Raw genomic sequence first — 12,870 nt, 5'->3', positions numbered from 1 at the left:
TTATTCCAGAATGCTCAGATTCTTATCACACATTTTAGCGGGATTCAACTACCAGCATTTTGGAAGATAGTCCCAAAGCAATCAACTTATGGCAGGGGAAGGTGCTTCATCATAACAAAACTCCAATGAACCAGAAGCAAAGGAGTAAGAACTTCCTAACTAATCAGAAACACTGTCTCCCTCTCCTTATTTCCTAATCAGCCAATATGTCCTTAAGAAGCAATGAATATGTGTTTGGTCTCTGGAAGAGAAATAGACAAAAATCACAGGAAAAGTAACTATTGTTAAAAAAAATTTTAATACACGGTTTTCTTTTTTAAAAAGATGTATTTATTTATTTAAGAGAGAAAGAGAATCCACACAGACTCCCCACTGAGTGCAGAGCCTGACACGGGGCTCGATCCCAGGACCCTGAGATCGTGACCTGAACCGAAATTAAGAGTCGGATGCTTAACTGACTGAGCCGCCCAGGTGCCCCTAATACATGGTTTTCAAGGTGTCCTACCAAAAGGCCCAGTTGTATTTACTTAGCACAACTGCAATGCTGTAGAATGAACACCGAAGTAGAGAATTCTAAGTATTGTAACATCCCAGTGAGAACACTATTGCCTATAGGAAATCCCAGTTCTTTATCTGGAAAGCCAAACAATGGTTTAGCTACATTAGATTGAAGAAAGCCTTTAGTCTGACAAGATGGTTTACCCTGGGCCAGTTCCCACTCATTCTTCAGGGCACAGCTTAATTATCACCTCCTCGGAGCCCTACTTGAGGCGAGCTCCCCCCGCTATGCCCTCCCAGATAAGTTCTTTCTCTGTAATACTGTTCAATAAACCCTATAGTGATTACAAGTTTAACGTCAGTTTGTCTTCCCTGCGAGACTGTTCTGTATGCCGGTGTATCCTCAGTGCCCAGCAAGCTGACTGGCGTATAGTAGGTGTTTGGTTAATATTCAGTGAACGGATGAAGGCATGAATGAATCACACTTCCACTATATTCACTGTATTGTACTAAATACAATACTAAAGGAATATATATTTATCACGAGGATATTTTTTTTCAACATCACAACTTGCAACACAGAAAGGATTTCTTCACCCAGATTTTATCACAGTATACATGTAATGACAACACCTCACTACCTAAACATTTCTGTCGCTCAACAGAGGAGGACTATTTGTAGGTACTAACTTTCAGAGTCAACTAAACTCCATAGGTGGGATAATCAGCATGACTGAGATGATTTTTTTAATTCCACTTTGAGATGCACAAGCCACACTCCAGCAAGTGGCATAGTACAGAGATAAGGTGTTCACAACAGTCTCTCCCTTGGTTCATTGGTTAGAATGTGAAGAAAGCTGAAGGTTGACCAGCTAACTCTAAATAGAGAACTCAGTCCTTGGCCCCTAGATTCTCCAGCTAACACCAATCAGTTGTCTTCATATGATGCCCCCAGAAACGAGGTCATGATAAATTTCTCTCTCTCTGCGTACCAAGGGTAGTAGCACTGCGGTATATATTAAAGCACCAAAGGCCAGGCTAAAATGTGATTTCAAGATTGCCAATTTACTTGCTTCATTGTTTCTAAATATTGAACTTAAAAAACGCAGACACCTTCTTGCATATTAAAATAACAACTCTAAAAGCGAATTGACTTTGCAATCAGTCTTCAAAGCGTGCTTTTTCTCTGAACTAATTTCAAATGGTTCTTTTTTCCAGGTTGAGGACAACATCAAAATGTTTCCACACAGGCTGCATAATTTGAAGAGGTATTAATAAGCTGAGAGTTAGCCTGACATAATCCATTTGGATTTGGTTTTCCACATCAGCTAACTGGTATGCTTTTATTTACATCAGGTTTTTTAATATCAGCTGAACTGTTACTGGCAAATGACTTCAGCACTGGTGGAAGTTCATGATTTTTTATCTTGTTAAGCAGCAATACAGGCATGGGACAAGTCATGAGGAGAGACTCAGTTCCTTAAATTTTGCTCCTGGTATCAGGGTTTCTCTCTTCAAAGGTAATTCTCAAAATACAGGTCATGGTTCCGGATCGATGCCCACCCTAGTAGCCATATGCCATCACTTGATGCTGGCACCATCTGTCATATTGTCCATTTTTCACACCACCAGGATTGGAGGATTCCTTCTGTCAAGAGCTGGAAGAGTCTCATAACCATGAAGCACTGAGTGGGGACTCCGGGAGATTTCAGCTACAAGGAGGAGATGGGGAGGATAATGATAAGAGGTAATCTGGTGCTGATGATATTCCTCGGGTTGTTGATGGTTAAGGAAGAGAGAGAGTGCCTGGCACTATGGGAAATCTTGATGTTTGTACAAGGAACTCATCCTTGAGGAAAGAGTGGGCCACCTGCCAAGCCTTAAGGAGCCACCCACCTGTCCCTCATCTTTCCCATCTCTTTACGAGGCATAAGGTGGGAATCTCTTGAATTTGTTGGCAACTGGGTCAAACTGCTCCCTGCTCTCGTAGGAGCTACTGGTTTATTTTTCCCACTCCTATTTGAAGAAGCCATCATCATTCATTCATGTGACTAGATTTTACCTGAAAATAAACAGTGACATACCCTTACGGGACAAGAAAGGATGAACTGCAGATGTTGAACCATACCTCATTAAATTGCTATTTCTAAATCAGAGTTCCTCGTAAGTCCCGCTCAATGGAGGACACACATCAGCTTTCCTCTTGGCACTCAACATCATAGAAACATCAGCCACTTGGAGGCAGCCATGGTAAATTCCATGAGACCTGGAGAGGCCACGGGAAGCCAGTGGGGTCCCTGGGAATTCAAGTCAGGGGTTTAATCCTTCAGGGGTTTCCTTCTTGCTCCTTAAATGACCCCCACAGGGTCTCACAGGCAGAACAGACTTTGCTGAACATTTCCACAGCAGTGAAGTAGATAGGGGGCAGGACTTACCACTAGAACAGGATTTTAATTTCATTTTGGATGGAGGAGCATTTCTTTATTTCTAGAGATATATGTGAAACCACTTTTTTCCCCACAGTCCCTTCCCTGACTCTAACCCCAAATCAAGGACAAAAAGGAGACTGAGCTGCCTTAAAAAACCTTTTTCTTTCTGGACCAAGTGGGATGGAGGAGATGAGGGAGGAGCAGACTTAGGGAAGGCAGAGAAATGTGACTTTGAATCAATTCATAGATGACTCAGAAACTGAGGAGGCCTCCCCATGTCTTCACATGACACCCTGCAAAGTTGTATTCTGTTCAGTGTTGTGTTCCCTGCTTTTCTCATCATATGTGGCTCATTAAATATCAAAATCCTTCTTTCCCAACGATGCTCTTTTAACATAACTTCTTTTAGTTAACCATTTATTAGTGGTTATTATGTATCAGGACTTCATATGTATTATCAGATTCTCCCAAGGGCTATATGCCGTAGCCACAAAGATTATTTCTATTTTCACAGATAAGGAAAGGCACAGGGACGTTGAGTAACTTCCTAAGATCACCCAGCAAGGAGATGGCAGAGCTGATTCAAACCCAAGACTTGCTGATCTCAAGGCTGTACACTTGAACGCCACTCACACCCTTTCCTCAAACTGAGACACAGTCAAGTTGAGGACTCTGGCAAGGCGGAAGCAACTGATATTTCTTGAACATCAAACGGATACCAGCCACTGTGCCTGGGGCTTTAGAGGACTTTCTCTATAACCCACCTTCTCTATAACCCTATATGATAATTATTACCCAAATGCCACCTGCCCGCCCCAACAAGTTGAGAAAAGAGGAATTAAGTAATATGCCCAAAGTCACCGATCAAGGCAGTGACAAAGCCAGCCTTCAAATCTATGTCTGCTTGACTCCGACATAATACAACACTGGAGAAGCCACAGCAATCCGCTTCCCACAGCGAACAGAGATGCTGCATTATAATGTTTCCTTTGGGTTTTGCTAGGCAAGGCATACTTTGTTTGTCCTTATAGGTCAAGTCTCTTCCAACTTAATTTTAAAATAATACATAATTTAGTATATTATTTTAAATTGCAGTATTCTCTAACCAAAAAGACAGATAATAACAAAGGTTGGCAAAAGTGTGCAGAAACTGGAGCCCTCATTTACTGCTGGGGGGATGGAAAGCAGTACAATTGCTTTTGAAGACCATACGGCTGTTTCTTGGAAGGTTAGACCTAGAGTCACCATTTGACCTAGCAATTCCACTCCTAGCTACACAGCCACAATAACAGAAACTCTATGTTTGCACAAAAGCTTTATGTGAATAGTCACAGCAGCACTATTCATAATAGTCAAAGAGTGGAAACAGCTCGGGGCACCTGGGTGGCTCAGCCGGTTAAGTGGCCAACTCTTGGCTTCGGCTCAGGTCATGATCTCAGGGTCCTGGGATGGAGCCCCGTGTAGGGTTCCATGCTCAGTGGGGAGCCTGCTTCTCTCCCTCTCCCTCTCTCTCTACCCCCCCACTCGTGGACTCTCTTTCTCTAAGATAAATAAATACATCTTAAAAAAAAATGTCCATCAGCTGAAGAATGGGCAAACAAAGTGTGGTCTATCCACACAATGGGACATTATTTGCCAATAAGAAAGAATGAAATACGGATATGTGAACCCTAGAAACACTCTGCTTAGTGAAAGAAGCCAGTCACAAAAGACAACATAGTGTGTGGTTCCATTTATGTGAAATATCCAGAATAGGCAAATCCAGAGAGACAGAAGGTAGGTCAGGGATTGCCAGGGTTGGAAATGGAGATTATAGCTCACAAGTACAAGTTGCTTTTGGGGGTGACAAAAATGTTCTTCAACTGACTGTGGTAATGATGGTACAACTGTATAAATATACTACAAACCACTGAATTGTACACCTGACATGGGTAAACTGGATGGTGTGAGAATGATATCTCAATAAAGCTGTTATACATTTATATTTAAAAAAAACTGCTCCAGGGGCGCCTGGGTGGCTCAGTCAGATGTCCAACTCATGATTTCAGCTCAGGTCATGATTTCAGGGTCATGAGATTGAGCCCCACGTTGGGCTCAGTGCTGGGCTTAAGATTCTCTCTCCCCCTCTGCCCCTCGGGCCCCCTTCTCCCTCTCTAAAACAAACAAACAAAAAATCCCACAATGCCCCATGACAAAAACCAATTACTGTGCATTTAGTAGGCTCTCCTGAAATATCTATTGAATGAATGCGCCAAAGTGCTTTATGGCTATTTAAAAATAATACATGTTCATTTAAATTCAAATATGTCTTTTAGGAGTAGATAGATGGTGCTTGCTTTACAACAATGTCACATGAAGTGTGCCCAGACTCAACCATCCCTGGAACCAAGTACTGATGACTTCTGACTTCTCAGGGGGCACTGAGATGTGGGCTTCGGTGGTGGAAGTTTATCAACAGCCCCACAATGCGGGAACTCTCCCTCTGTGCCAACAGGACCAACTGCAAGAACCATACATGACTCACTGACGATGAGGATGCCGTTGAGTGTTAACTGCCTCCCCAAACCCTCAGTGAGCCAAACCCAGAGCAGCGGGGAAGCTCCAGGGTGGCTCAGGACCACCAGCTAATAAACTGTCACTTGGGTCTTAGAATCTGGGAAAATGAACAACAATCTTCCTTTGTTGCTAAAGAAACTCCCGAGAGCAGCTCCTGATAGCATTTACTATTTATGGCCACATTTGAGCTAATATGAAAGAGTATGGAAAGAAAAAATAGTAAGTTCCAGGGTAAAAATGGAAACCAATATTGAGGGTTGCAGGGGAGGGGACATGGAATAAATAGATGTCTGAACTTGAGATCTAGCTGTGGAGTTAGCCTGATGTGAACTGTTAAAAGAGCCAAGAAAAAAGGATATGAATGGTGAGTGCATTGGGGAAGAAACAAGGTAGAGTATGAGTGGATTTAACAACAAAACAAATTAGCTCAACAGACAAGCTTCTCAGGAGCAGATAGAGTCCAGAACCCAGCACTGACTAGATAATCTTCTCAAGGAATGGTTTTCAAGCCTTCCTCACCGGGGAAAAAAACCTCCCAAGAATAATTTAGAAAGCACAGATTTTATGAGCCTTGGATTTACGAAATGTTTGTTCTGATGTTCCTTTACAAAATGGAAGTAGGAATATGGTACAGAGTTGAAAAAGATTCATCTGAGGCATAGAGGCTCTGAGATGCCACGTGCTGAGCTCCTGACTTCACATCTCCGAAATTCACTAGTGTTATTTTGGAAAGGATTCAATCTCATCTACAAAAAAGCATCCTCGTGGGAAACAAAACACAACTACAAAAAACGTAGTGTGTACTCCGTGTATGAAGGATCGCTGGGAGCTTTTGTGTCTTTTATTTCATTGCCTTTCTAACACAGCTCTGTGAGATAGACATGCTACAAATGAGGAAGGAACTGTGGCTCAAGGAAATGAGGCATCTTTCCTGAAGTCAAATAACTGGTAAGTGGGGCAGGGAGAGGATGTGCTTCTGAATCTTCAAACTTCTTTTTTTTCTAACTTTTTTAAAAAACATTATTTATTTATTATTTGAGAGAGAGAGAGAGAGAGAGAGAGAGCACAAGCAGGGGGGACGGCAGGCAGAGGGAGAAGCAGACTCCCTGCTGAGCAAGGAGCCCGATGTGGGGCTCAATCCCAGGACCCTGGGACCATGACCTGAGCCAAAGGCAGATGCTTAACCAACTGAGCCACCCAGACGCCCCCTGGCTCTTCACACTTCTTAACCACGCTTATCTCCACTACCCTACACCTTCCCGAAGTAAAGCAGTCATCAATTTGTCCATCCATGGAAGGCCTTCTAGAATGAAAGACTAATGACATTCTGACTGAGATGAAAGACCACCATGAAACTCAGCAGACCAGAGGGAGAATACCAAGGAAGTAATAGGAGGGCTCCAGGCTTTAGAACATCTACAAGTCGGGGACCCCAAAGAAAGACTATGTGTGAAATATTAGTCAAAATAAAAAGATCAGTAACTACCATTACATCTAGTCCCCCGAATCCTACAGCTTCTGATGTATTTTGTTGTCTGTTCTTGAAGAGTGTACCAGAAGATGAGAATCTGGGGATTTTAGAATAGAACTTTTCTTAACATTACTCAGTGTCTTATTTGAACTGTAAATGTTGAAATGTGCTCCTAGAGTGGTTAGTTTTTGCCACAGCCAATAAACACACAAAATTGAGAAGAAAAAATATTTGTAATAGCTTTCGACTTTTCTTACACAATTCGCACAGATGAGACCATGACAGAAGTTGTTGATTTTGTCACTGACATTTTGTAATCATTCTCCACCATAAATCTTCCTTTTGGGTTTGGTGGGACAAGTTTTCCCACTGTTTCTTCCCCTACAAACCCATCTGGGTACGCTCCTATCATTCTCAATGACATACGGTCATAAAAGGGGAAACACACCTGCACTTGACAGGGGTGCCAAGGAAAAGCAATATCTTGCCCTGGAAACCTTTTCTGAATCCGCAATGAGCCCTCAGGCTGCAGACATTTCAGAAGGAAATATTGGGTGTCTATCTATGTGCCGTTATTAGCCTGTCAGTTACAAGCAGAAAGAATACTGGACAGACAGGGCGCTATGTTCAAATGCACCCTCTGCCGTGAATTAACTAGGTAAGTAACCTTCACCAAGGGCTTTCTTCTCTCCTGGCTGCAGGCTCTCGTATGTCTAATGAAGCGCTCAGCGTAGAGCAGCCCTACAGAACTCTCCAGCCGTCGGACACTTTGGCCCCTGGCTTTGCCCCTTCTGGTGATTTCCTAGCAAGTACCTGTTTCTTGGTCACCGTGCCATCCACGGGGTCCACATATTCAAAGCAGTCTGTTTTTGCCACACTGTAGACATGGTTTCCCACGGCGAACTGCTGGCCGATGAAGGACTTGTCCGTGACCAGGGCCTCCAGGTCCCTCATGATGTAATATGTTGTCTTGGGCTCTAGCCCCTCATAGTCAAACCTGGCGAGGGAAGGCAGGACACAGGGTGAAGACAAACCTAATCAGAGAGCCAGCAATGGGGTGGACGTCTCAAGGTCACCTAATCACTGGTTTTGTTTTCCTGGAAGAATGGCACAGAAAAGCACCCCAACTGGTCCCCACGCTCTTCTACCTGGCCCATATAACCCAGGCCCTATACAGGAGCCCAAGTGATGTTGTAAAAATCACATCAAGTCATGTCCTTTCTTTTAAATCCCTCCCCAAGTGCCCATCACGTTGAGAACAAGACTCTAGCCACAGGCCATAAGGCTCTGTGGGATCCGGCCCCATCTACCCCCTTGACTTTGTCCCACTCTCGCCCTTGTTCCCTGTGCTCCAGCCACAGGGGCTTCCTTTCCAGTCCCCAGAGACACTTTGCCCTGTCCTGCCTTTGGGCCTTTGCCATTGCCGTCTGTTCCCTCAACCTGATATATTCTTCCCCCGACCATTCGAATACCTGACACATTCGCCTCCGTCACTTTTCCAACTTAGTGTCACCTCCAGAAAGTGACCTTCTCCGACCATCCATTCAAGATACTTCCCTCTATCTCTCCCTCTCTCACATCACTGTTGATATTTTCTTGTAGTCGTCATCCCGATCTGCATCGACTTGGTGTATTTGTTTCCTTATTTCTTATCTGCTTTTGCCCACACGAACCACAAGCTCCAGGAGGGCAGAGACCTTATCTGTTTTGTTCTCTGCTGCTTCTAGTAAGTGTTTACCAAGCAGTGGGATGAAAGATGGGAGGAAGGGAAGGGAGGGAGGAAGGAAGGAGAGAGAGGAATCAAGGGAGGTGAAGAGAGGAGGAGGAAGGGACCTCAACGTACCATAAAACTCTCTTGGAAACTTGGAAGAAATACCACAATTGTTCCATTAAAAAAAAGTCCTCCTAGCCAAGAACATCAAATGTAACAATGGGGCTGGGAGGTGATTAGGAAAAAAAAGACTAAAAATAACACCCATCTCATTTGTTGTGGCAGGGTTTAAATACCATAATGCATATCAAGTAGTCGGCCCAATGCCAGACACCATTGCTTAAAACTATTAATTGAGTTTATTCTTAGTCACTACCATAAGGAAACTGTAGAGTCTTTCCCAGTGTCAGGTAGTCTTGACCAAAACTGAATGGCACACCCAGGGGGGTCTGTTTAAGAAGGAAGCCCTCGAGGGGCAGCTGTGCCCAAATGGCTCCGGTGGGATCTCACACTGTGCTCTGTGTGACACGGGGACCAGATGTGAGCTCCCAGCCAGCTGAAAGAAGGAAGACTTGAATCACTGTTACTTTTTCTTCACCCAAGATCTTTTAAGACTTTGAGTAAACATCAGGGTATTAGCCAAAATGGAAAACATGGAACGATGCCATTTCTAGCAGTGGGTCCCCTTGTCCCTGTATCTCTGTCTTGTAATCTCTCCCTCCTACATGGATGTGCCCTCCCCAGCTTCAGAAACAAAACAACTGGGAACTCTCTCAGAACATTCTCAGCAGTGCATGTGTTCTGAGCCTAAATTCTCTTTAAAGATAGTATTCTGGGGGAAGATCAAGACCCAACCAAGCAGAGAGGGGCAGGAGGATGGGATAGAGGGTTTATTAGGGGACAGAGGGGCACTGAAAGAGATTCAGAGGTTGAGAAAATCCACTAAGGGGACAGTTCACATTCGGTCTATGGCTGAGGTGGTCAGACCAGCCTGCCCAAATGCTCATCTTCATACACAAGCAGACTCTGCAACGGCCCCCCCTTCGCTACCACAAACTACCCCCTCTGACCACCACAACACACTTTCAAGGGAGGAAATCTTGCAATGGAGAGTACCTTCTAGGGTCCACTCACACAAGGAAAATCATCTGGGTTCCCAGACACAACTTCAGGCTCAGAAATAATTCAAAAAAAAACAAAAAACAAAAAAACAAAAAAACTGTGTGATTATCTCCTCCCCACCAAAAAGAACAGCCTAGAAGTCATTTTATTCCACAAGGATCTCTCAACCTACATCTGCTGGAGGCTGAAAAAAAAAAAAAGTGTTTACCCTTCATTCTACTTATACCCTCGTCCCTTTTTCTTTATCTCTGGGATCTCTTTGGACAGAAATCTGAAACATAAGTCAATGTTCTAAAGAATTTACATCTCCATTGCATTATATTCTCTAATATGGTATTTGTTATGAAAAAAGTAATTATCATGTAAGCTCTTGGCCACACAAAAAAAATGAACTATATTATAAATACATTTATCATAACATCACATCTTCAAAACACTGGCAGAAAGCTAGATAATCACTGCACAAATTATGAGGAACACATCCCTAACTCAAAGTGATCTCACTAAGCCAGAGGTTGGCAATCATATTTTATCAGGTTGGACTTTTTTGGAACAGCTTCGTGAACAAAAGTTTTGTTGTGCCAGTTATTTCCCTGGTATGCCAAAAAGGCCCACAAGAATCAGGGTATTTTGGCACTAGTTAGAAATACTAGTAAGGAGGGGCGCCTGGGTGGCTCAGTCGTTAAGCGTCTGCCTTCGGCTCAGGTCATGATCCCAGGGTCCTGGGATCCAGCCCCGTATCGGGCTCCCTGCTGAGCCGGGAGCCTGCTTCTCCCTCTTCCTCTGCTGCTCCCCCTACTTGTGCTCTCTCTCTCTGTCAAATAAATAAATAAAATCTTTAAAAAAAATAAATACTAGTAAGTAAAACAAATGCCCACTTGCCTTGAGAATATTTTATGATACAAGGAATCATTTGAGGGGCGCCTGGGTGGCTCAGTCTGTTAAGCATCTGCCTTCAGCTCAGGTCATGATCCCAGGGTCCTAGGATCAAGCCCTGCATCCGGCTCCCTGCTCAGTGGGGAGCTTGCTTCTCCCTCTCCCACTCCCCCTGCTTATGTTCCCTCTCTCGCTGTCTCTCTCTGTCTGTCAAATAAATAAATAAAATCTTTTAAAAAGAAAAAAAAACCACAAGGAAATCACTTGAGGTGGGGTTTTCAGGCAATTAACAACCTCTGCCTTCTTGACTAAACTGGAGAAAAGACTATTAGGGCACTGTCAACATTTCCCAGAGCACTGCAATCTTTTTGACAGTAATGAATCCTATCACGGGCTTTCTTATTCTCTGATATTTATCTAAGTAAATGATTTCTTAAGAGAAGAAACAATCACCTTATAAGGGAAGTCTAAGGCTTTCTTTCTGTTCCTTAAACTCTTAAAACATAACTAAACACTCAAAGTAGTTAACTATTCATAAACAAAGCAAAGGAGCCACAATTTCTGTTTTCCAAACAGAGAGAGTCTCTGAGGATACCCAAGGATTCCCTTGCCCCATCCCCAGGTTCTCCACAGTTAACATCCTTGCCTATCACTGCTCCCCCAAGACCATGGCTTGGTACCAGGAACACAAACCTATCATACCTAGGTACACATATCTAGCAGGCAACCAGGCAGCCAGAAGACTCTGCCCCCTCACTTATTTCAAAAACAGGAAAGTAATATAGACCCGCCCCCCCCAACCCTGAGCTCTTAGCCAGACCTTTGCCCTCCCTCCCTCCCAGGGTAACAGTTCCCTCTTCTGTATCTCCTTTCACAGGGACAACACTTTAGCAAAAGGTGGGGCTCCTGAACCCTATGGCCCCTTCAGAGGGTACCTTAGACATTGTTGGACCGTTAGCGGGCAAGTAAGACAGAGGGAAGGAGAGGATTACGAAAGCAGTCCGACCTGTCACAGCTTTGCCTCTGCCTCCCTCCCTTGATAATTATGGGTGGAGAACTAACAAGGAGAGCCCCCGATTGGACGATAAAACTGTCATGGGCACCAAAGGACTTTCAAGGTTCCGCAGTTCAGAGTCCCCCTTGGAATGGCTGCCCACCTCATAGGCATGGATGAAAAGATCACAGAGGAATGTCACTAGGGGAGGGGAAATTTATGCCTTCCAGTCTGGATGTCCTTGACAGGACCCCCAAACACCTATCAGGGGCTCCAGCCCCTGTGTTCCTCAGACCGTCCTGAAACTTGCCTCCTTCTTAAGGTTCTAGCCCACCACTTTTCTTTAAGAGCAGTTCCCCAGGGTCCCTACCCTTCTCACCTGCAATAATAGTGGCGGCCAAATTTGGCCCAGTGATCTCGGACGATTTCCTCCACACTCTGCTTCCGGGCAGCCAATATGGAAAGCCAGACCAAGACAGCCCAGAGGCCATCTTTTTCCCGGAGGTGATCGGAGCCTAAGGAAGAAAGAAGTATGCTGCTGAGGAATTGTTCCTGGGGGAAAAGTAAAAGCTAAATGAACTATGAAGACCAGTTAGCAATTGAATGTTGAAATGGTTGGATATATTTATCCATCGTGATTAAATACATGTCCCATCATATACTTGCATTTCCAAAAAATATCCAACTGAAATTCAAATAACATAAAATACCATCAAAAAAAATAAAATACAATCCTGGAAGTTCTGGAAAGTACCAAAGAGCCAAGTTGACATCACATTTGCCCAACACCATCATTCATTCATTCATTCATTCATTCAGTAATTTGGTGATCCATACAATAGACCAAGCACTGGTCTAGGTGCTAGGGATACAGCAGGGAACAAGACAGCTCTTTATTCATAAAGCTTGAATTCAAGTAGGTAGAGACAGGCAACGGAAAAGTAGATGAGAGAACAAGAAGCATTAAATAAGGACAAGGGCTATGCAAAAAAGTCACGGAGTATGACAGCAGCAAAAACTCTATTACCTAGAGTGTAGTGTAGTTTATCTACAGGAGGGTTAGTGGTGGCTTTCCCAAAAGATATGCTCACCCAGATCCTGTGAATGTGACCCTATTTGGGGAAACAGTCTTGCAGATAGAATTAAGGACCTTGAGATGAGATTATCCTGGGTTATCTAGGTGGACCTTAAATCCAAAGACAAGTGTTTTCCG

The 12,870-nt window shown here is 43.8% G+C and overlaps 1 protein-coding gene across 2 annotated transcripts in view; it reads right to left on the bottom strand.

The window, feature by feature from the left end:
• The window catches only part of PGM5 (phosphoglucomutase 5), a 208,350-nt gene that overhangs the window by 44,602 nt on the left and 150,878 nt on the right, over positions 1-12,870 (bottom strand). The window contains exons 8-10 of one of the 2 annotated variants that reach the window (XM_028117394.2): positions 12,037-12,172; positions 7,768-7,951; positions 371-2,210 (exon numbers count right to left, since the gene is read on the bottom strand). In XM_028117394.2, coding sequence (XP_027973195.1) covers positions 2,103-2,210; positions 7,768-7,951; positions 12,037-12,172 — 428 coding nt within the window. In that variant the 3' untranslated portion in view covers positions 371-2,102. Of the gene's footprint in view, positions 1-370; positions 2,211-7,767; positions 7,952-12,036; positions 12,173-12,870 lie in introns of those variants that run through there. The other variant, XM_028117393.2, reaches the window with a different exon arrangement.

The sequence above is a fragment of the Eumetopias jubatus genome, unplaced genomic scaffold (genome assembly GCF_037043125.1).
Source record: "Eumetopias jubatus isolate StellerSeaLion01/CBP00866 unplaced genomic scaffold, mEumJub1_p1.0 scaffold_15, whole genome shotgun sequence".
Lineage (NCBI taxonomy): Eukaryota > Metazoa > Chordata > Mammalia > Carnivora > Otariidae > Eumetopias > Eumetopias jubatus.
Note: the sequence above shows the minus strand (reverse complement) of the source record. Positions and strands in the feature narration are given on the sequence as shown.